The 20646-nt window shown below is 48.2% G+C and overlaps 3 protein-coding genes across 6 annotated transcripts in view; 1 reads left to right on the top strand and 2 right to left on the bottom strand.

Moving 5' to 3' along the window:
* Positions 1–1419: 1419 nt before the first annotated feature.
* Positions 1420–20646, bottom strand: part of ZC3H12B (zinc finger CCCH-type containing 12B) — a 52724-nt gene continuing 33497 nt past the window's right edge. The window contains exons 7-11 of one of the 2 annotated variants that reach the window (XR_010475569.1): positions 7120–20579; positions 6095–6388; positions 4991–5249; positions 3850–4380; positions 1420–3258 (exon numbers count right to left, since the gene is read on the bottom strand). The gene's annotated coding sequence lies outside the window, so the exon portion shown is untranslated. The remainder of the gene's footprint in view (positions 3259–3849; positions 4381–4990; positions 5250–6094; positions 6389–7119; positions 20580–20646) is intronic. The other variant, XR_010475570.1, reaches the window with a different exon arrangement.
* On the bottom strand, positions 2455–4341 carry LOC102086796 (potassium voltage-gated channel subfamily C member 1). Its single transcript, XM_065077459.1, has 2 exons — positions 3850–4341; positions 2455–3258 (listed from the first exon to the last, which is right to left on the bottom strand). Exons 1-2 carry the CDS (start codon positions 4339–4341, stop codon positions 2455–2457), a joined length of 1296 nt encoding a protein of 431 aa, XP_064933531.1.
* Positions 10093–20646, top strand: part of LAS1L (LAS1 like ribosome biogenesis factor) — a 20582-nt gene continuing 10028 nt past the window's right edge. For all 3 annotated transcript variants that reach the window (XM_065077274.1, XM_065077273.1, XM_065077275.1), the window contains exons 1-9: positions 10093–10310; positions 10910–11035; positions 11198–11267; positions 12377–12458; positions 13774–13965; positions 15818–15864; positions 17184–17293; positions 18275–18360; positions 19292–19507. In XM_065077274.1, the coding sequence (XP_064933346.1) occupies positions 10114–10310; positions 10910–11035; positions 11198–11267; positions 12377–12458; positions 13774–13965; positions 15818–15864; positions 17184–17293; positions 18275–18360; positions 19292–19507 (1126 nt within the window). In that variant the 5' untranslated portion in view covers positions 10093–10113. The remainder of the gene's footprint in view (positions 10311–10909; positions 11036–11197; positions 11268–12376; positions 12459–13773; positions 13966–15817; positions 15865–17183; positions 17294–18274; positions 18361–19291; positions 19508–20646) is intronic.

The raw sequence follows: 20646 nt of genomic DNA, 5'->3' as shown, positions 1-20646 counted from the left end.
CAAGCACTGCAGAGACACTGAGAGCTGATCAGAGGCTGCAGTTCCCAGCCCCCCAGTCACGCCAGAGGAGCGGGTCACAAACCTGGATAAGCCTCAGTATCTTCCTTTGTTGGGCTGCGCTGGAGTCAGTGGGGAATTGTCCCACAGACTGTTCCTCCAGTGGATCACACCAGCGGGCAGCAACACTTTCCCATCTCACTCACTAAAGCCCGACTCATCGCAGTGCTCCTCTGGCTCGGGAAACCTGCGGCCAAGAGGCTCCACAAGAGACAAGTGCGGTCTGGAGAGGGGAAGGGGCTCCATCTGCTTGAGCAAAGCTCTGTTGCCAAGGACAGGCCTGTTTTCCCCCATCGCTTTTGCACTGTGTGAAGATGTTTGTGAGTTTCCCAATGACAAGCAACTCCTCATCCTTCCACACTGGGGAGCACTGGGAACACGAAGGAGAGGGAGCCGTGTCTGTCCCACGCTGAGAGGGCAGGACACGGTGGCAGTACCGGTCAGCAGCCCCGCCGAATTTTCTGCAGGGAAAGCTGAGGCTGTTGTGCAGGATCCTTTGATCCAGATGAACTACAGTTCCTTTATCACATCAACACTGACATAATGTTGCTGCTGTAACTGCTGGTTTGATGGCAAACGGGAGCAAACACTAACTGATGTGACAGGAACACCCATTTGGATCCAAACGGAGCCGTGTTCCAGAACACAGGGTGATACCCTCTCCTGACGTTCCCATCATGATTCCTGTGCAGAAGTGGGGCTGCCACCTGCATCTGCAGAGCACCCTGCCCTGGGCGGCCGCGGAGGCTGCTCTCCTCAGCCACAATCAATCTGTCTTCTGGGAAGCCTTTGCTGCAAGAGGGACGTATAGCAGGAGTTGGCTAAGCACAGAGAGAAGCTCTGCAGCATCCTGAGCCACCTCCTAACTTTGCGGCCAGGAACATGTAACTTCCAGTGAATGCGACTTGGATTCTTAAAGTGGAGTAATGGCTGATGGTTATATCACAGACCCTTTCCTGACTGGGAGTTTCCAAGGCTATATATGTCCACAGAAAACGTAGCATCACTTTGATCTAATTCCGGATCATTCCTGTGCACCAGCACGTGTGGTTGGCCCTGCTCACTCCTCCCCCGTGCGCAGCAAAGCGCGGTGCCGAGCACCCGGACCTTCCTTCCACTGCCAGGGCATCTCCAGCTTCTCATGGGCTTTGTGTCTGAAATGCTTGCAGTGTTTTATCTATCTCTTTACACAAAAACTAATTAATTGTAATTGCTTTGGAATAGAGGGAAGTTACTTGATAAAACAAAAAAAATAAAGCAGCCTTAAAATGCTACCCTGAACAGAAAAATCATGGTGACAGACAAAACTTAACCAAACTTGCAATTAAAATAGAGCCTTAATTAATTTTAAATACATATGTGTTATTGTATACAGAAATGTTTACTTACTCAACAAAATAATCTTAGCATATCATCCTGCTATATAAACAAAGGGAGGTGGGTTTTTTCATACCTCAATAATATTTGTTAATTCAAAATAAAACATAGGTAACAACACAATCCAGTTAAAAGATAAATATTCCTAGCTTATATCCATGCCTTGAGAAATGAAATAACCTTAAAATTATATCGAGTACTGTAGTTTGTGTTCTTCCCTTTGAACGACAAAAACATGTAGATATTTTGTCTAATAGCCCAGTGACTGTTACATAAAAATCAAGAACGGCTGAAATGTGCTGCGCCACTGGAAGTGTCCAGTGAAACGCTGATCTCAGGCACAGGCTGCCGCTGAGTCCAGCAGAGCCAAAAGGAGTTTGCTGCCACAGGGCTCCCTCGCTGCCACCCGAATGCCCGGGGGTTCCCGTGGCGCACAGAGTGGGTTGTCACCCCGAGCCGGCCCCGGGAGCACCGTCAGCTCCCTGCAGCCTCCTCCACGTCCGGATGCGCGTGCTGGCAAATCAGAGGCACGGCCTTGTTTAGGTAAAACAGGAAAACAAAACACTGTTGAAAAGAAATTAGCACGCTTCCTCCTGGCTGTGAGAGCAGGACGGCGCACAAGGCCTCTCCCCCAGCACGCGCAGTGCGGTTGGGGCCTGCGGTGGCGGAGGCCGAACGCCGGCTGCGGGAGCACGCTGTGGCTCCAGGCCATGGAACCGAGCCATGCGGCACACATTCAGGCTGTAACGCAGCATCACGGCCCGTCTCCAAACAGCTACATGAGAAACTGTGGCATATAAAAGAGCAGGGGATGAAGTGCAATGTGGGAATGACCCATGGGATTCAACGGAACTGATCAGCTGTGTACCAAGTGCTGCAACTGAGGCCTTGCCAATGGTTTGAAATACACTAAAGCAGCAAATAAAAGTGAGAACTGTTTGCACTCTCTTCCCAGCAAAGGGAATAAACCATAACAAAGATTCGTTGCTAAAGGCAAAGGGGAATAGAGGTTCTGAAGTGTTAATGCTTCTTCCTCCTTTTCAGCTTCTGTTTAAAGATAGCAATGTCATAATAGCTTCTAAATTTCACCATGAAAATGGGTATTGGGATGATAACAGTTAACATGCCGAACACTGCAGCTAAGGCTGCTGTCACTTGGCCAGCTGTGGTGAGAGGGATGATATCTCCATAGCCCACCGTGGTGAGCGTGATCAGAGCCCACCAGAAGCAAAGAAGAATGTCAGCAAAGTGCAGCTCCCCTGTGTAGGAGGGATGGCTCCCCAGCAGCTCCCCGTAGAAAAAGAGAGAGCCAAAGAAGAGTGTCTCAAAGGCCAAAATCATCAGCAGGATGCAAATCTCTCTGAGGATAGACTTGAGGGTGTAGCACAGAACTCTGAGGATCAGTGGCGTTTCTATCAGCTTGGATATCTTCAGGAGTTTGAGGAGATAGACAATGCGAACAAGGCCCAACCACAGCCCCAGGCTTGGCATCCTCTGAATCTGCCCAGCCACAAAGAGTTCGATATAAACTGGAAAGAGGGAGAGGAAGTCAACCACGTTCAGGGGATTTTGGAAGAACAGCTTCTTGTCTGGGCAGAAACAAAATCGCACAGAGAACTCAAAAGTAAACCAGAGGACACAGAAAAGCTCCAGATGAAGCAAGTAGGCAGCCTGGTGGTAAAAGTGTTCATGGCTGTTGTGAGAGGCTTCAGAATAGCCAACAGAGGTGGAGTTGGCAGCAAAGAGCTCAAACTGTGCCTTGGTCTCCTCACAGAATATGATGACAATTCCAACGATGAACAGCAGAGAAACAAACGCCACGCACTGCAGAGGGAGGAAAAGGCACACGTGCAATTAGTTCAACAAACGAGTATCGCCGGACCTCACTGCCCCACCACGACCCCAGCGCCACTTCCACGGGCACACTACGACCCCAGAATAATCTTTCTCAAATCACCATGTTTTGCTCACATGGAGTGCACTTTCTCCTTCCAGACTTGAAAAATAATAAGATTGGAGTCAAAGGAAAAACTGCATGAACTCCTACATGAAGCTTGTAAGGAAGGGGAAATGTCCGACAGCTGGAGTGGTGCGGACAGGCTCACGCCGGGGCCTCTTCAGCACTAAAATGTTGGCTCCAGAAATACCAGCAGCACAGAAAACATCCTCTGCAGCCTCTGACTTGTGTTTGTTGCTCTGCATGCCTGACATTTTAAAGGGGAACAGGGTGTGCATTTTGTACCGAGAACAGGGACAGGAGGTGTCTGTTAATGAGAAGAGAGAACTTTATTTTCTTTTTCAATCTGGGACTCAAAGCATACTTATCAAAGCTACGAACCCATTAGCATTTTTCATGGACCCATTCCAGTAATCCCAAAGGACACAGGCTGTTTCCGTCTCCGCATACAGTATTACCTTAGCGCTGAAAGAGGAGAAGGGTTTGTCAAACGTAGACCAAATCTTTGGCTGCCACCTGGTTCGCCAGCTGAAATCCCTTCTTTCTGTCTGGACTATGAGGCACTGGTCATCAGTCTGTTCATTTTCATCCCAAATGTCAGCCTCCTCTGGCTGCACCTCTCTGTTATGCAGCTTCAGCCAGCAGCAGGGTGCTAGCTGCGCCTCATTGATTTCCCAGAAAGCCAGCTCTTCTTCTAAGACTGACCTACAGGTATCAACGGGACAGTGGAAGTGTTTGGTCCTATAATAGTTCAACACGTAGCTGAAGATCTCAGCACTCCTATCAAAAAAGAACTCTTTGGTAGTGGGATCATAGTCGTAGGTGCTTGGGGCATGGGGCTCAGTTAGGCTGCACAGCTTGGTCCCTGGGAAGGTCCGGAGGGTGCTGCTGTATGTCGTGTATCTGACCCCTCCAATATTCAGGATGACTTTTTCCTTGGAGCCTTCCATCTGTGAGGGAGGTGCAGGTCCTCATAGGTTCTTGTTTACCTTCAGTCAAAAAGAGCAGAACGCAAATGGGAAGATGTAAAGTAAAGCAAGTTTGGGAGCAAGAAGGTTTTCAAGGGTACCTCATTCCAGTGCTTTTAAAGCACATTTTGTACCTGAAACCTGCATCTCCTTTTGCGTGTTCTAGGCTCTGCTCCAAGGCCATGTTGTCTGAGCACTTTTCAGGAGATGCATCAAACAAAATGACAAACATCTGGTTCCCATTGCTCTCCCTCTCAGCTTGTACCCATGGGGACAGAGCACAGAGCCACATTTGTTCATATACTGTGGATAATCATTGCGATAAACTCATTTGAGGTAAAATTCTCATTCCCAAGACACGCCTTCCACTATCCCTCTGCTCGTCTAGTTCTTCCACCTCTGTCCCCAATTTCCTTCTCCACAAAGAGTTTCTTGCATACACCTCCATGGGTCAAAGAGATAAAACAGTCATCAACAGCTTATTCTCCAAACAAGTCTTTAAACATAATCTCCTGTGTTGAGCCTGCATAGCAAGTTTCACAAGAGACCCTGCTGCCTGGTGGGAACGCTTAGGTTTTTTGAGTCATGCTTTTTCTTTGAGTCTTCCCTGTACAGAGTCCCACCTCCTTACCTGGAATCTATACGCAGGATTCCTGGACTAGATAGGAATGCAGAACATGCTGCCTCCTCCTCTGGGGCTGGCTGACACCTCAGGACAACACCAGAACCTGCTGCCACGGCCTCTGGCGTTGGAAAGCATGTTCCACGTTCAGTTGCTTATCTCCTGTCATACATCCCCTCTCTCTTTCGCTCTTCAAAATCCAACATAGCTGGAAGAAACTCAAGGCCTGCTTTATGACATTATTCTAAAGGAGGGGAACCGAGGATCTCTGTAGCAGGTAGGAGAGACGTAGAACAGGGACAGGATGTTCTTGAGGCAGTGGCTGGGGCTGTCTGCCCCCAACACACATCCACTTCTGACTGTCTGTCCCCCTCCACTCTCCTCTTCCATTCCCACACATTTCTGTCCAACATTCTCTTATACCCTGCATTTCTAGTTCTGGCCCTTCTCTTCTTGTAACAGAGCAAGCCTGTCTACCCTTCCTGCTTGGACTCTTCTACCCAGCGTGCTGAGACCATGCACACAGAAATTCCAGTTGTCCCTCCTCCCTTTGCTGCAGAAAGTGTGAGCATGGGAGTCACAGGTCGCTTCTGCGACAAAACTTTCCACGCAGGCTCAGCAGGGAAACAAGGCCTGCGCCACGGGAGACTCTCAGAAGTAAAGAACCACATACGGCCCCCCACTCAGCTTTATCAGGAAGGGCTGGAAGCTGCAGCTTGGTCACACGCTGATGGCACAGGAGAATCACTGCCCATCTACTGCCCTTGCCAGTCCAAACAGACGTGAGGCTGGATGCAGTTTCACCCTAAAACTTCCACTAACTTCATCAAGAGCAGGATTGAGCATAAGGACTAACGGTGTGCAGGCATTGCTCAGTACATGCTGCACAGCAATCCACACAGCCTGCTTCTAAGCAGGGTAGATTAATTCAGCACTCGGCAAATCCATAGTTACGTTATTGGCCTCTGTTTCCTAGCTCTCTAAAGAGCACAGTGATTTTTGAGATCCCAGCTAAAACTTGCCTTTATCTGCTTAGAATGCCAGATACCTCTTTCTCAAACATAACAATCCCCATTGAGAAATGAGCCCAGAAGTGCCATTTAATGTTCTTACCTTGGTGCTATTACAGCAACTCTGCAACCAGAAGAAAGGAGAAGAGACTGGGAAGAACAGAAACAAATCCAGTGAAAACAGGATGTTCCATGGCTGGTCTCCAAAGCTCAAGTCTCATAGATGCCAAAACCAAACCCAGCCAATAGCAGTGAGGAGATGCAGAGGCCCCTCTCCCTCGGTCCCGCGCTGTCAGCAGCTGCTCCCCGCTCCGGAGAACAACGCTCCAACAAGGACACGGCCACCAGCCCGGACACACGGCAGCTGCTCCGCCACCCGCTGCTCTGCTCACAGCGCCTGTGTTTGGGAAATATGCGGAGCTAAAATGCCTCAGGACCGATTAGAGATGGAAGTAGCAAGCCACAGAAAGGCAGTCGGAGCATCGTTCTCTCTTGGCTGCGTCTTATTCAAGTTTGAGTAAAAAAAATAATATGGAAAACAAGAGGAGTAAATGAACAAACAAAAACCCCACCTCCCACCTTCTTGTCACACACTTTTTTTTAATTTAATGGTCTTTTTCATTTCTGTATTACTGAGAGCATGATCTTGTGCACCCACTGATTTTAAATGCATTTTTTTTTTTTGTCATGGATCACTCCAGCAAGAAAGTTGCACATGGCTGTTCATCCCAGTCAAGAAAGGCATGCTGCACATGGAATTTCCTGCCAGTTAACATTTCAAGGCCATTTCCAGGTATCACCTCTGCTTGCTTCTACCTCTCTGGAAAGAAAGTAGGAAAGGGAATTTCCTTATTCCCAGAAAGAGCAAGAGTGTTCAGGAAAGCTCTGGGGCTTCCTTTTCGGTTATAGAAATGAAACACAGATTCATGTCTCTTTAGAGGAAGTATTATCGCAGTTCGCCTGATGGATCTTTCATTTTAATCTACTACCTGCGTTACCCTGACACACTGAAATCCTTGTCTTTTAAATAATAGGTTTTCCATTTAGGCCTTTTCCCTATTACAGGTCACAAGCCTTGTTCTCCACCCTCTTGGCACCTCACCTGCAGGTGCACAGAACCCCACTCACCCCAGCCTCCCGCCGCAGACGCCGCAGACGTCCCGGCCTCTTCCCTCGGCCACCACCACGGCAAGGTGCAGGAGCCTGAACGGCAGACTGCTGCCAGGCTTGTGTGGGACACGGTGGGCAACAAGCCGTCTCTGCCCTTTACCTCGCGGTTCCGCCCCGAGCAGCCGAGCAGCCTGACCTCGCCAGCATGGCCTCAGCACCGTTCCCCTGGATCCAGACCCGCGAGCACACGAAGCATCTGCACTCTGTGCTGGTTCAGCCCTTGCTCCCTTCCATCTCTGTAACAGACACACAAACACATCTTTCTCCCTCTCCAGAGAGAATAAGAATGAAAACTACTCCTTTTAATTTAATTTCTGATACATCTCTGAAGCTCCGGAAGCAGGTGATCTAGTCGAGTTTGATGTATCCTATCTGTTCCACAGCACTGCACTGTTTGCCTTTACAGCCTTTGTACTGCAGGTCATTTCTGAAACCCAGAAATAGTCTGGCAAGCAAAATGACACATGGTGTTCCTACGCTCTGAATAAGACCCTTTGATTGCAGTAAACAGCTTGTCCTTTCAGAACATTTTTAAGCAGATGAAAAGCGCAACTCCATTCCCAGAGAACAGGGCCCTGGTCCAAGTTTTGTCCCTTCCTCACGTCTTCTGAGAATTCACTTTCACTACATGAGGCATTGTTGGAGCGTCAGGATTTAACTCCAGCCAACTGGGATCACACAGCTGCTCGCTCACTCCTCCCGCCTCACGTGGGATGGAGGAGAGACTTGGAAAGGAAAAACCGCACAGACTCGTGGTTTGAGGTAAGAACAGTTTGATAGGACAGCAAAGGAAGATAAAATAATAAAAACAGAACATACAAAACAAGTGATGCACAATGCGATTGCTTACTGGTTGTGACAATTGGCCTACATTTATCAAAACCGAAGAACAAGGTAGACTCGACTGGAGGGACACAAGGGCGAAGAGACTGAAACTGTAATGAACTGAGGCATTTTTCAAATATGGTATTTTAAGATGATTCATTCAGCATTTCTTTCCCATAATCTTTGGCATTTAATGCAATATTTTGTACAGGGCAGAATTTGCATGATTTTTCCCATTCACTCGTATTCAGATGCACACAGTCTCAACCACGCACTCAGGCATACTCATCAGCCTAAATTAGCGGGGCCTTCATTAACTGCATTTGTGCTAGAATATAAAAGGAGTTCAAGCTTTCCAGTATAAGCATTTCTTCAGAGAATGTTCATAAAAAGCTGGTGAGGATGTAAGCAGTTTTGCAAACAAACACTTGCTTCAGACTATTGAACAAAAGAGCTTAAGCTACTGTAAAGTCCTGACAGCCTTGGAAAAGACCAAGCTGCTGTTCCGTGCTGCAGCCAGCACCAGAACCTGCAGCATTACCTTTTCCACTAGCAACACCAGTGTCAGTAACTCCTGCAGGCTGCCACCTCCAGTGCTTTTGCCCATCCCATGTTTTGTTTCTGACCTCTGACACAAGTGTATTCCTGGGATTATGCAACAGGTCAGTTAGAGTCCTGCATCTGGGCAGGAACAACCCCAGGTTCCAGTATAAGCTGGGAATGACCTATTAGAGAGCAGTGTAGGGGAAAGGGACCTGGTGGTCCTGGGGACAGCAGGGTGACCATGAGCCAGCCCTGTGCCCTTGTGGCCAGGAAGGCAAATGGGACCTGGGGTGGGTTAGAAGGGGGTGGTCAGTAGGTCAGAGAGGTTCTCCTGCCCCTCTGCTCTGCCCTGGGGAGACCACACCTGGAATATTGTGTCCAGCTGTGGCCCCTCAGTTCCAGCAGGACAGGGAACTGCTGCAGAGAGTCCAGCGCAGCCACCAAGATGCTGGAGGGAGTGGAGCATCTCCCGTGTGAGGAAAGGCTGAGGGAGCTGGGGGTCTGGAGCTGGACAAGAGGAGACTGAGGGGTGACCCTGTTAACGGTTATAAATACATAAAGGGTGAGTGTCAGGAGGATGGAGCCAGGCTCTTCTCGGTGACAACCAGTGATAGGACAAGGGGTAATGGGTTCAAACTGGAACACAAGAGGTTCCACTTAAATTTGAGCAGAAACTTGTTCCTGGTGAGGGTGGCAGAGCCTGGCCCAGGCTGCCCAGGGGGTTGTGGAGTCTCCTTCTGTGCAGACATTCCAACCCGCCTGGACACCTTCCTGTGTAACCTCATCTGGGTGTTCCTGCTCCATGGGGGATTGCACTGGATGAGCTTTCCAGGCCCCTTCAACCCCTGACACTCTGGGGTTCTGTGAAGAGAGAAGTTTAAAAAAAAAAAAGCCTCCAAAGATAAGACAATTTATAACTTGGACAATTTAATGATTCAGCCTGCTGTCAAGATCTGTGAAGTGCTGCTACTGGGAAGCCGAGCGGTTGACTGTTCTGCAAGCGCAAATGCACACAGCCAAGGCTGGGAGGTCCGGGCCCCCAGGAGCAGCAGCCTGCCCTGCAGCCCCCCGGCCGCCCTTCCCCTCCACCCGGACCCCAAACACACCCCACCGCCCCAGAACAGAGCAGGACGCGTCCGTCCCGCATCGCCTTCACAACACCCAAAGCGCCTCCCGGCTGTGACCATCGCTGGGGGGATCCCACCCACCCGGGAGACGAGTCCTGCAGCCCTCGGGCGAGCCCGGCGCTGCCAGGCGGGCCGAGAACCGCCGAGGCTGCAGCAAAACCCGCACCCTCCGCCGCCCACCCGCAAAGCACCGCGGCCACCACCCAGCTCGCCAGGGGCGGGAGCCGGAAGCTCGGCTCGGCTCGGCTCGGCTCGGCTCGGCGCGGCTCGGCGCGGCTCGGCTCGGCTCGGCTCGGCTCGGCTCGGCTCGGCTCGGCTCGGCGCGGCTCGGCGCGGCTCGGCTCGGCTCGGCGCGGCTCGGCGCGGCTCGGCGCGGCTCGGCTCGGCTCGGCTCGGCTCGGCTCGGCTCGGCGCGGCGCAGGCGCAGCGCAGGGAGCGGCGGGCCAGAGGCAGCGGCATGGCGGGCGGTGCGGAGCCGGGCTCTCCCCGCGGCCGGCGGTGCTCGTCCCCGGCCCGCAAGCGGCTCAAGCCGCTGCGGACTGTGGTGGCGTGGAGGGGCCGGGCGGAGTGGGACCAGGTGATGGTGGGGCTGTACTGCGGGGACAGCCGTCTGCAGCAGGAGGCGCTGGACCGGGTCTCGGCCTGGAAGAGTCGGTACGGGCCGCGGACCGCGAGCGGGGCCGCGCTGTGGGACCGCGGGGCCGCGCTGTGGGACCGCGGGGCCGCGCTGCCTCCCGGCCGCTGTCCCCGGGCGCCCCGCTTCCCCGGCCCGGGCTGTGCGCGGCGGTGGCCGGTGCCGCCGGGGGCAGCCCCTGTCGGTGGCGGGCTCCCCGTGCCGCGGCCCCGGGGCGCAGCGCAGCCTGGCCGGGCCGGCGGGGGCACAGGCCCTGCGAGCCCGCGCGTTTCTCGAGGCAGAGGCTGCAGGGTGCGCACCCGGGGGCCCAAATCGCCTTGTTCTGGTTGTGTTGGTCGTACTGCACCCACACGCAAGACTAGTCTCGGTTTGGCGTCTTGTATTGTCTGTGTGCTTAGCGTGTCAGTAAGTGCTCATTTAAAATATGCGTAGCAGGAGCCATGTGATCGTGCTGTTCCACATAAAAGCCTTCTGGAAAGATTCGTTGATGCTGTCCTTCTGCACGGTGTTCTTAGGCTGTTGTGTACCACAGAGCACAAAAAGCAGCAGGAGAGGCACACCTTTTGCAGAGGGACTGTACTCTTGAGAGGCCGCTCACCCGCTTTTCCTTCATCTCCAGGTATGGTCCCAAAATGCCGCTTGCAGTGGATTGCACTGCCGAACTGATTCGCTGCAAGGTCCTGGATTCATCCGGCAGGTTGAAGTCGCATGAGCTCATCCTCTCCTATGGGCTGGCGCTTGTGAGGTAGGGAGGACTCTGGGGGCCGGAGAGAGACCTGGGCAGTGGATTGTTCAGCTGTCTGATTTCACTTTGCATCTTTGGGACCACGGGGGGTTTTGTCTCTGGGGTTCCAGGATTCTTTGCAGCTCTTGGTGGTCATTTATCTTGCCTGTTACCTGTGTGCAGATTTGTCAACTTGATCACAGAAAGGAAACAGAAGATGGTCAGCATTCCGCTGAGACAATTAGCCAGAGAGGTAAATGTTTCATAAGAGTTTCTGCATAACTTATGTATATACAGAGAGCATATGCATTGTCTGTTAACAACACTGGGTGGAGGGAGTAGTGGGGGGTCATTCCTTTGTAACCGAAGTAGTGGTTATAGATGCCAGTTCTTTCCAAATGCAAAATTTTAAAGAGGCTTGATGTAACTAGTTCTAAAACTTTGTTCTTTAAAGTCAGATTAAGAGTAACAAAGGCTGATTATCATTAAAACATTTTGAATCATGTGATCAAAAGTCTTGATTTGCGTGTAAATAGTCCCACTTGACACATATGCCACACTTCTTTATTTTCCTTAGCTACTGAGATATGGAAAAAGAGTTAAATTCATGGTTTATAAATTGTAGTCTTTGACAAGCAGATTTTTGTATTAAAAAACCCTTAATCACATTTGCAGGCATTTTCATCTTGTGCCTGTTGCTTGAAGTGAGGTCTGCGGAGGAGGGAAGGGTCACAGTGTCTCTAGTAGCAGGACCAGCTTGAGTCCTTTTATTGCCAGCTGCACTGAGCATCATATCTGGGTCTGAACAGGAAGTTTTGAAAATTAAGAAAAGACAGTATTTGGGACTCTCCTATATATGCAGCCTTGTCTGTGTCAATGGTGAATTGATTGTGTTTTTTTCTGGGTTTCTAAGAAAGGTGCTGCTTCTCACCATTGAAAACTGATCAAGCTTAAAAACAGAGATCTTGCATAATTTAGGTTGGCTGTCCTTAGGAAAATTGCAAAAAAATTGCACGCAACCTAGAGTGTGTATGATTTGTGTATTATATATGACATGGTTTGTATCTTTGATACACAAACTGTCATCCAGAACATTTCATCGGTTTAAATATAATTTAACTGCTTCTCAGTATCTTGCTAAATTACACACAGCACCTCTGTCTAAAAAGACATCTGCTGTTGCAAGTAACATGGAAGAACTTCCCCTGTAGCATCCCCAGTTTGTGGGACGCGAGGCCGGAGGGGGGCTCGAGGGGCTCTCAGCCCTGCGTGCTGCGGCGCAGGAGCCGCCCGAAGAGGCAGCGGTTGTGCAGCCTGGCGGCGTGCACAGGGAGCCGGGTGACGCTGCGGCTGTTCTTGCAGGTGGACATCCCCATCTGGGTGGTGGATCTCCGCCATGAGCTGACCCACGGGAAGCTGCCGCACCTGGCTCTGTGCCGCAGGGGTGAGTGCTGCTGGCGGTGACCAGGGTGCCGGTGCCGGGGGGGGTTGGGGGAGCACCGCCACCGTTCTGGGGGGTGTGGGACGAGCCGTGGGCTGGTCCTGGCAGGGACAGCATGGAGTGAGGCACCGGGGGGGCTTGTCACTGGCCCGGGGGGACAGCTGAGCTGTGTGCGGTGGCTCCAGCCTCTGGTGCGTCACAGGGCAGGTGCTCAGAGACTTTCCTTCCCTTGGAAAAAATACTGGAAACAATAGTTCAGCCCTCTTGCTTCCTTATAGCACAGGAAGTTCATCTTGGGAAGGAGGTAAATGCTTTTCCTGATGGTTTAGAGACTCCTGAGACTTAAAAAAAATCCCATTTAGGAAGAAGTGCAGTAGGTACTATAAGTCTGAATCGCCAGCTCTTGGCATTTGAAGGAATTCCTGGGAATTTGGGGTTAAGCACTGAGGAGCCAGTTAAACAACCTTCGTCAGGGTCCTTAGACTGAGTTGGATACTGAAAACAGTGATGGGAGAAAAGGGGTTTTCTTTACATTCTAATATACCCCTAATGTCATCTCTGCACAAAAAATTAACGTTACTATTATAGACACCATGTTGGTCATGGTGACACTAAAGAATTGACTCATTTTCTTATCAGAACTCTCCTGCTGGGACTTAGTTTCTGCTTAAATGTGGCCTAACTTGAAGAAGGTGCAGCGCTGTAGCGGTGTCCAGTCCTTTTTGTTGCCAAAAAGGCAGTGGGTGGGTGTTACCAGGCCCGTGATGTGGGAAACCACGGTGGATCTGTGGATTCCCCGAAGGAGGGTATGGGAACAGAAATTAGCTTTGAAGATATTAAGGTCTGCGCATGAGAAAGATGGGAGTAAAAGAGTATCTGGAGGTATTAAGGTGTACCTGTGAGAGAGAAGGGAGTAAAAGAGTAACAGTGACAACAGCAAAATTAGCCAACGAGATGTTACTATTGCAGCCTGTAACCAATAGCAAAAAGACACATGAGCTGGTAAAGACTACATAAAAGGGCATTTGTGGCAATAAATGGAGGCTGCTGTTTGTACTTAAGCATTTGGTCTATGTTGTTTGTCCGTCTCAACCGCGACACCTTGGTAACAGGTTGTAGGGTTTTTTTTGTTGTGTTATTTAAAAAAAACCCTCATTCACTTTTTCATTAATGGAATTGTATGTGATTTCAGGGTTTGTAACTTGTCAACAGCATTTCTTTTCACAATGCAGGTTAGCAATGTGCCACCTGTATGCTTTTTTTTTCTAGTAACAAAGAAAACGTCCCTGAGAAGAGAATGTTTTCTGTTCTCCCTTAGGTTGTGATGTTGTGTTGGAGTGGCTACGAAAGACGTATTGGAGTCGTCAGCTGGGCAATAACTTGTGTGAAGAAAGCGAGGACGAGGACGAGGAGCAGGAGGGGGTGGAAGCAAATGCCGAGCTGGACAGTGATGCGTGGGAGATTCAAACCCCACAGCATGAGGCCTGTCAGAAACACAAGGAATTCCATGGCAAGTGTCCCTAGAACAAGGGCAGATACAAGGATTAGATCTGTCTCGTGCTGGAGGAAGCAGTTTGAAGGTGTCATCTTCAGCTCAGGTTTTGGGATTCCTCTTTGGACCTTGCTGGGTTCTTGGGGTGACTGACTTTTTTGGTGTTAGCTCGCTGAATTTGTAGCATAAAACCTTTTACTGCAATTGAATATGCAGTTCCTAATTAGCAGCAACGCTTATACTGGAATGGTTTAGGACCAAACATTATAAAAATTACTTGTAGTGTCTAATCAGCCACAGTTTTGTTATTGAGGCCACTACTGACAAAGGTGACCGTGGTCCCTTTGTAGCCCTCAAAACTGTCGATTCATATCTAGAGCCAGAGCAGGACAAAGGCAGCTCATCAAGTTTCAAAATATTTTGCAGGTGGACAGAAAAATCATAAGCTGTCAATTGTATTAAACAAAAGAACCACAGGTAACTCAGCCTGGACATCATCTAAGATATGAAGTGCAAAACAGTGGGAAAACTTTGGTAAATTGTTCCAGTGGTTGCTTTTCCATCACCACAAGTCTTTGAACCAAAAACACGGAGCTTTTCTCAAAAGCGGGTTTCTGGTGTGAATGACTCGCTGGTGGGCTTGGGCGTTCAGGCTGGATGGCTGTTCTGCAAGGCATGTCAGGTGTCGAACGGTACCTCAGACAGTGAAAACAATTAGTCGTATATTTTTCTGACAAAATACGGCATGTTTATGGGGAGTTATTCCCCCAACCGATTACAGCAGCCCAGTCCAAGGTCCAGAGATTGTGCAGAAGTCCTGAAGTGACCCTTATTGCTCTCTGGAAAGTCACACTAAGTGATTATAATGATCTTTCTGCCTTTGGGATCTATGGATTTCTTGCAAGTCTTTTCTAGATTCCTTTATAACAGACTAACACATAGATACAGTAGCTGTGATCTAGAAGATATTAGCTAATTTGTTGTGCGCTTTGAGTTTAATACAGAATTTATTATAACAATCCAAATGGAGAGGCAGTACTAAACTTCAGAAGGCAGCAGCACCTAAGCACTTCTCTTGTAAGAGAGTGTGTCTGGTGCGACTTCGTGGAGGAGATCCAAGCACGTGCTATTCCTTCCTCTCTCTAAAAAAAAAACCACCCCACCCCAGTTGCCAAAAGAGAGAACCACAGAGTAATACAGTAGATTCTGTGATTTATGTGTCCGGAGTAATGGAACGGCAATGGTGTGTCAGTCCCACAGTTCAAATGCATCTGAAGTTTTATCTGGCCAATAGTGGGTGGGTGGGCATCCTGATAGCCGGTGACGGTGACACCTGAATGGCAAAGTGCTTTGAAAGACAGTGCTGTTTCAGGTACAGTAAAAGTGGTCAACATGTAGAGAAAAGACATTTCATGCAGATGGTAAATTCGGGTTTCGTGAAGTCCGAGAAGCATACTGTTGGTTTGCGAACAGCCACAGTGCAGTTGGAATAGAGTATAAGGAATAGAGTATAAGGAATACAAATACACATCAGAACATGAACTGCCAATAGGAACAATTTCTTTTAAGCTGATCTATTTAGGCATTTTTTTGGATCTTCTGGATTTATTGAACTTGCTTGTCTTTGGCTGCTATTAGTGATAAAATACTGAACTCCTGCATCAACCTCTTGATAAAATTAATGTTGCTGGCAGAGTCTGGAAGCTATGGGAGTCATCAGTGTTGTCTGAATCAGGATTTATTACTTCACTTGACTGATGTCTTCCTTGAGTGCATAATTGGCAGAACAAAGCAGCTTGCCCAGGTACAGAATTCTCTTTTATAGTTGATCCATTCCCTGTTTAAACTATCTATTTATGTTTATTTCCAGAAAAAGTCAGAGATGTACTGATATCCTACAAGAATGAGCAGTTTCGGGTAAGTGCAGTCTGATCATCAGCACATTGTGTTCTTCCCCTTCCCTGCTCGGGGCACTAAGTCCGCGGAGCTGCTGCTCGTGGACAGGCCTCGGTTGAAATGCCTGAGCAGGACTCGGGTGCCGTGCCAGGAGTTTATTTCATTTAACTGTAGGGATCCCTTTTTTCTCCCTTTAGCATCCTCCCCAGTCAGAATCTGTCCAGAAGTGTCAGTGATACAGAAGGGATATCTTATCAGTGCTTCAGAGTCATCTGCATAACAGTGTAACTGTACGGTCTCTGATACAGATACTTCTCTAGCTATTTTGTTAACTACTTATTATACTTAAAAATTTATGTAAATTTGTAAGGCGTAATCTAGGATAAAATAAGCTTTGTCATGGGGACTGTGGACTTTCTTGTCTGATTATTTGTATGGGTAGGCTACAGGTTCTTCAGTCACTTTAGGTCATGTGTTTATACTTGATTTGTCATTAAAGTCTCTTTTGCATGCAGTGGTAGCTTTGCAGATGCAGGTGAAGAGAGCTAATCACAGTCATGAAAACCACACCTTGGTTTTCCATTCTCATTTTACATTACATTCCTACCTGGTAGGAAAAATAATTTATTTTCTCTCAGTAGTTACTGTCTTCCAAAAAGAATCTGCTAGATACTTGGTGATGTAACGTGCTTCATACCAGTATTTTATAGGCGGTGGTGAGGAGAGAATTGTTACTTGCGTAGGTTGTGAGCAGAAGTAGAAGACATGTCTTGCCCTACTGGACAGACCCAGATAACATATAAATCAAACCAAGAAATCACTGGCTTTCACATGAGTACTAACCTTCCATATTCTCTCTTCCATTCTTGGTACAACTTGGTAGTCTGGTTTGTGTGTTGCTTCCACTCATCAGATGCTCTCAGCATCTCAGGTTGCTTAGATGGCTGTGTCGATTTGACGTTTTGATTTCCTGTATGCATAACATGACTGGCAAAACTGTGTCCCAAGTAGGAAGCCTCATCCCCAGCCCACATGTGAAGTTAATGATTCAAAATCTGTCCTGGTTTGTGCTGAAGTCAGGGAGGGCAAGGTTTAGAACCAGAATGAGCACGTCCGGACTGTGATGCCTTGGTGACGCTGCCTTTTTAATGCAGTCCTTTTCGAAGTACGACATTGTTTATATTAATTTTTAATATGCTGCTAGGAAGGGGAACTTTAGTGAGTATTTGAAGTGCTATTGATGAAATACATGTGGCATATGCATCTTCTCTTCATAGAAATGACTTTCTGTCCACCACGAGCATATTTGCCATTAATGTTTGGCTTTTTCTTTCCTGCAGGTTATGCAGACTGTGCAGTCTGTGTCGAAGTCTCGAGAGCTGTGGTCCGATTCCTCTTCAGAAGTGGAGTGGATTTTGGCTCAGATCAAAGACCTCATGCAAGAGAACAGGTACATCTGTGATAAGGAGCTGAGGTGAAGCACAGGTTGCAGAGCTGGGCTTGTAGACCTGTTGCACTGCATTTCACCATGTTGTTCCACTGGTTGTGGTGAAAGCAGTTGGTTGATTTCCTCAGCTTCTTTGAGGACTGAGTTGTTAATCTCTGTCCTATGAGGAGAGGCTGAGGGGTCTGGGGTTGTTTATCCTGGAGAGCAGGAGGCTGAGGAGAGACATTCTCGCCCTCTGCAACTGCCTGAGGAGGCTGGAGCATGGAGGGGGTTGGTCTCTTCTCCCCAGTAGCAGGTGGTAGGATGAGACAAAACGGCCTCAAGTTCCACCAGGGGAGGTTTAGGTTGGATATTAGGAAAAAATTTTCATGGAAGGAGTTGTGAGGCATTGGAACAGGCTGCCCAGGCAAGTGGTGGAATCACCATCCCTGGGGGGGTTTGAAAGACGTGCAGGTGAGGTGCTTAGGGACGTGCTTTAGTGGACTTGGCTGTGTTAGGTTAATGGTTGGACTCTATAATCTTAAAAGTCTTTTCCAACCAAAATGATTCTGTGATTCTTCAGAAGTTCAATAAAAGCTCTGCCCTCTGTAGCTGCTGCTCCTGATCCATTCTCAACCATGACATTTGTTCAAGAAGATGAATATTATTATGCTACCAAAGCAGCAATGAGTGTGCAAGTGCTTATAATGAAGTCACTTTTACTTCAACCCCACAAGCTTTAAACATATGGCTGTGTGTATATGTTTATGTAAGTGAACACAGAGGTTCCTAGAAGTTGTTTTTTGAGTACCATAGTGGTAATTGCTTCTGCTTTGCTTCATATCTGTCCTGAAGTGCTGCAGCTGTTTACCGTTCCATCCTGTGGAGTCTGTTGTGCATCACAAATGCAGCTGGGCTGGTGCTGCCCCAGGGGCCTCTCTGGTACAAGCGGCGGTTTGGAATCCGGAGGCGTAAGTGGCATTAATGAGACTCTGGTTGCTCTAGGGAGGCCGTGGCTGAAGCTCTTCTCAGCGATGGCTTTCTCATCCCCAAGATGGAATGTCTGAAGATGCTCAATATCAAGTATGAAGGTTAGTGATTTGGTCACCACCATAGCTAGTGTTGTGTGCAAGTTGGTTCAGGTTTTTCCTTTTCTCATTGTATTGAAAACTGTAATTCTCTGTGTATTTTTCATATATCTGGGTCTTTAAACATCTTTTGACCTCTTCTCCAGACCACTTTATGGCCACGCTTAGCTGCTGTTATTAGGTACTTCTCTCTCCTTGGAAGAGCTCTGCAGCACTGAATGCTGCCTGGCCAAACCGTCTCCTGAAGTTTTCGTCTCTGCCCTTATCTGCCGTAGTTACTGATTTCTCTAGTTTCTTTTCTACATTGAAAATTTGAAGCAAATCTACGGTGTTGGGTTTTGGTTTTTTTAGGCTTGTTCACCAGTTGCATCTTAGCTCCGTGCTGCTGCCCGTACGTGTGGAGCTGCATGGATGTTCTGCAAGAGGCTTAGATACCTAGAGGCAATGAAAATTAATAATTTGTGTGTTTCCCTGGGAGCTCTTTGAAACAACAGCCAAAGAGCTTTCCAAGACAGATCCTCACATTTCTGTGATTGTATAACAGTAGTAAAAATGTAGGAGTTTTTTGACTCCGTGTTGCTTTGCTCAATGGGCTTTCTTTGGGCAGTATATTTTTAGACAGAATTACATGTGAAATAAGCTGAGACTAGGAAGGGATTAGGAAAACAGATTTTCCTGCAGTTTACCATGTTATTAGATCAGGCATTGTATTTTTTACTTTCATTGAGCTGTTGTGTTAATTATCAATTTGCTGCTTATTTTACTTCCCTAGCATAAGAAAAGAATAGTTCCAGGTTCAGCGGGGTCCCCGGAAGCCCCCTCGAACCAGTGATCTCAGAACAAGCTGCTTAAGTTTGCAAAACATGTCATACCTGTGAGAAGAGAAAAATTATAAACCAGAGATTCTGGGCTTATCTTTTTTTTTTAATTGCAGCAAATAAAGAGGTTTGGCAATTCAGAATTCCCCAGACGTTTTACTGCTTTTGGCAGCCGTTGCTCACAGGCCTCCTTTCCCGAAGTTTTACACAGACCCTAATAGAGAAAATGTTCATGGAGCTGAAGGAATGTTCTGACTCTTCAGAGCTGCGGCCCCAGTTCCTGATCAACTGGATTTCTGAGCTGCTGACTGGCATTGCCAGAGTGAACGCTGGTGAGCACGTCGGCGGTTTCTGTGTGTAAAAAGATGAGTCTTTTCTGTACTATTGCGAAAATTGGGAGAGTGTTGTGAGCTTTAGATGGAAAGCACAATAACCTAGTTACTACATTTTAGCATTTGAACATAGAGCTTTTATTTTTGCATTTCTTAAACTTTTCAGCCTGCAGCTTCTGTATGTCATGCATTTCTTAGCACAAAATTGGAATTGTTACTGACAACTTTGCTGCAGCCTCCTCAGGATAGGAAAAGCCCATCTCCCACGAAAGATCGGGCCCTGAAGTGCCATTTTTTTCCAGATATATAGTAGTTGTAGCAAATAACAGTAGCAGATAACAAATAAATATGTTACATGCAACTTGTTAGGAGTGCCCTGTTCCCAGTTATTTCCTCACTTAACAGAAGCCTGTGTTTACAAGACACGTCGTCTTGCCGGCCTTTTTTAATCCCATCACAGGATTCCCATGCCTTCTAAACTTAGACAAAAGTAGTAAGTAATACTTTGTTTTCTGTTCCTAACTCTTTAGAACTGTTTAAACTGGCAAACTGAGTGTTTCACTCCAGGAACAGAGGCACAGAAGAGCTTTACTTACTTGAAACGTGTCACAGGAACTCTGTTAACAGGACTCTAATACTGCAATATAGTGTATCGCTGAGGAGGTTTCCAGCTGGTTGGTTTTGCACCAGGATTTTTCCAGTCTCTGTGGCGGCCGCAGGTCCATGTTTGATGCTCAGTCAGTGCTGAGCACATCTGTTATGTACCCGGATCCCAAATGGCCGCAGCTCCCAGCTGCTCGGTCTGCTCATTGCAGCGCTGTCTGGAGTGATCTGAGGCTCCAGGAGCAGTGTACTCTCTCTCTATATATTTATTTATGTTTCTATATATATCTGGGACGATGCTGTGCAGGCACAGCTGTGGCTGTGCTGCCGGGGCTGGCGTGCGCTGAACCAGCGGGGGGCGCCTGCTCTGTGGTCACCCTGGGGGGGCTGGCCCGCTGTGGTGGCAGGTCCCTTCAGCACACCGCACGTGTTTGGTCATGACATCTGGTCTCGGGCTTGGAATGCCAGCCTGTTTGAGGATGAAAGGGATAAAGAGCATATCTTTAATGAGTTTTGAGTACCTTGTTGTCTCTATT

This window comes from Columba livia, chromosome 12 (assembly GCF_036013475.1).
Source record: "Columba livia isolate bColLiv1 breed racing homer chromosome 12, bColLiv1.pat.W.v2, whole genome shotgun sequence".
In the NCBI taxonomy this organism is placed as follows: Eukaryota; Metazoa; Chordata; class Aves; order Columbiformes; family Columbidae; genus Columba; species Columba livia.
The sequence above is the reverse complement of the archived record's forward strand: the minus strand, read 5'-3'. Positions and strand labels throughout refer to the sequence as shown.

Coding starts and splice junctions, on each gene's coding strand:
- LOC102086796 (XM_065077459.1), bottom strand. CDS start 4,341: ATGGAAGGCTCCAAGGAAAAAGTCATCCTGAATATTGGAGGGGTCAGA. Junction 3,259..3,849: donor TCTCCTCTTTCAGCGCTAAG/GTAATACTGTAT, acceptor CTCCCTCTGCAG/TGCGTGGCGTTTGTTTCTCT.